This window comes from Rhinopithecus bieti, unplaced genomic scaffold (genome assembly GCF_001698545.2).
Source record: "Rhinopithecus bieti isolate Rb0 unplaced genomic scaffold, ASM169854v2 scaffold_57618, whole genome shotgun sequence".
NCBI lineage: Eukaryota > Metazoa > Chordata > Mammalia > Primates > Cercopithecidae > Rhinopithecus > Rhinopithecus bieti.
The window spans coordinates 1-373 of record NW_016864964.1 but is presented as its reverse complement, the minus strand read 5'-3'; the positions used below and the strand labels follow the sequence as shown (position 1 = coordinate 373).

The 373-nt window shown below is 38.3% G+C and overlaps 1 protein-coding gene across 1 annotated transcript; it reads right to left on the bottom strand.

The window, feature by feature from the left end:
- Positions 1-6: 6 nt before the first annotated feature.
- On the bottom strand, positions 7-370 carry LOC108525473 (zinc finger protein 850-like; the record flags this gene model as incomplete). Its single annotated transcript, XM_017866438.1, has 1 exon — positions 7-370. A coding segment is annotated over one exon (364 nt), but the record flags the coding sequence as incomplete, so codon positions are not given.
- Between the last annotated feature and the right edge of the window lie 3 nt (positions 371-373).

The window sequence follows — 373 nt, the reverse complement described above, 5'->3', positions numbered from 1 at the left end:
CTGAGCGAAAAGTAAAAGATTTTCCACATTCCTTACAATGATAGGGTTTCTCACCAGTGTGAATTCGCTGATGTTGAAGTAGTGCTGAGCCAGAAGCAAAAGATTTTCCACATTCTTTACAATCATAGGGTTTCTCACCAGTGTGAATTCGCTGATGTCGAATTAGTGCTGAGTGAAAAGTAAAAGATTTTCCACATTCCTTACAGTCATAGGGTTTCTCACCAGTGTGAATTTGCTGATGTTGAATTAATGTTGAGCCAACAGTAAAAGATTTTCCACATTCCTTACAATGATAGGGTTTCTCACCAGTGTGAATTCGCTGATGTTGAATTAGTGCTGAGCGAGAAGTAAAAGATTTCCCACATTCTTTACA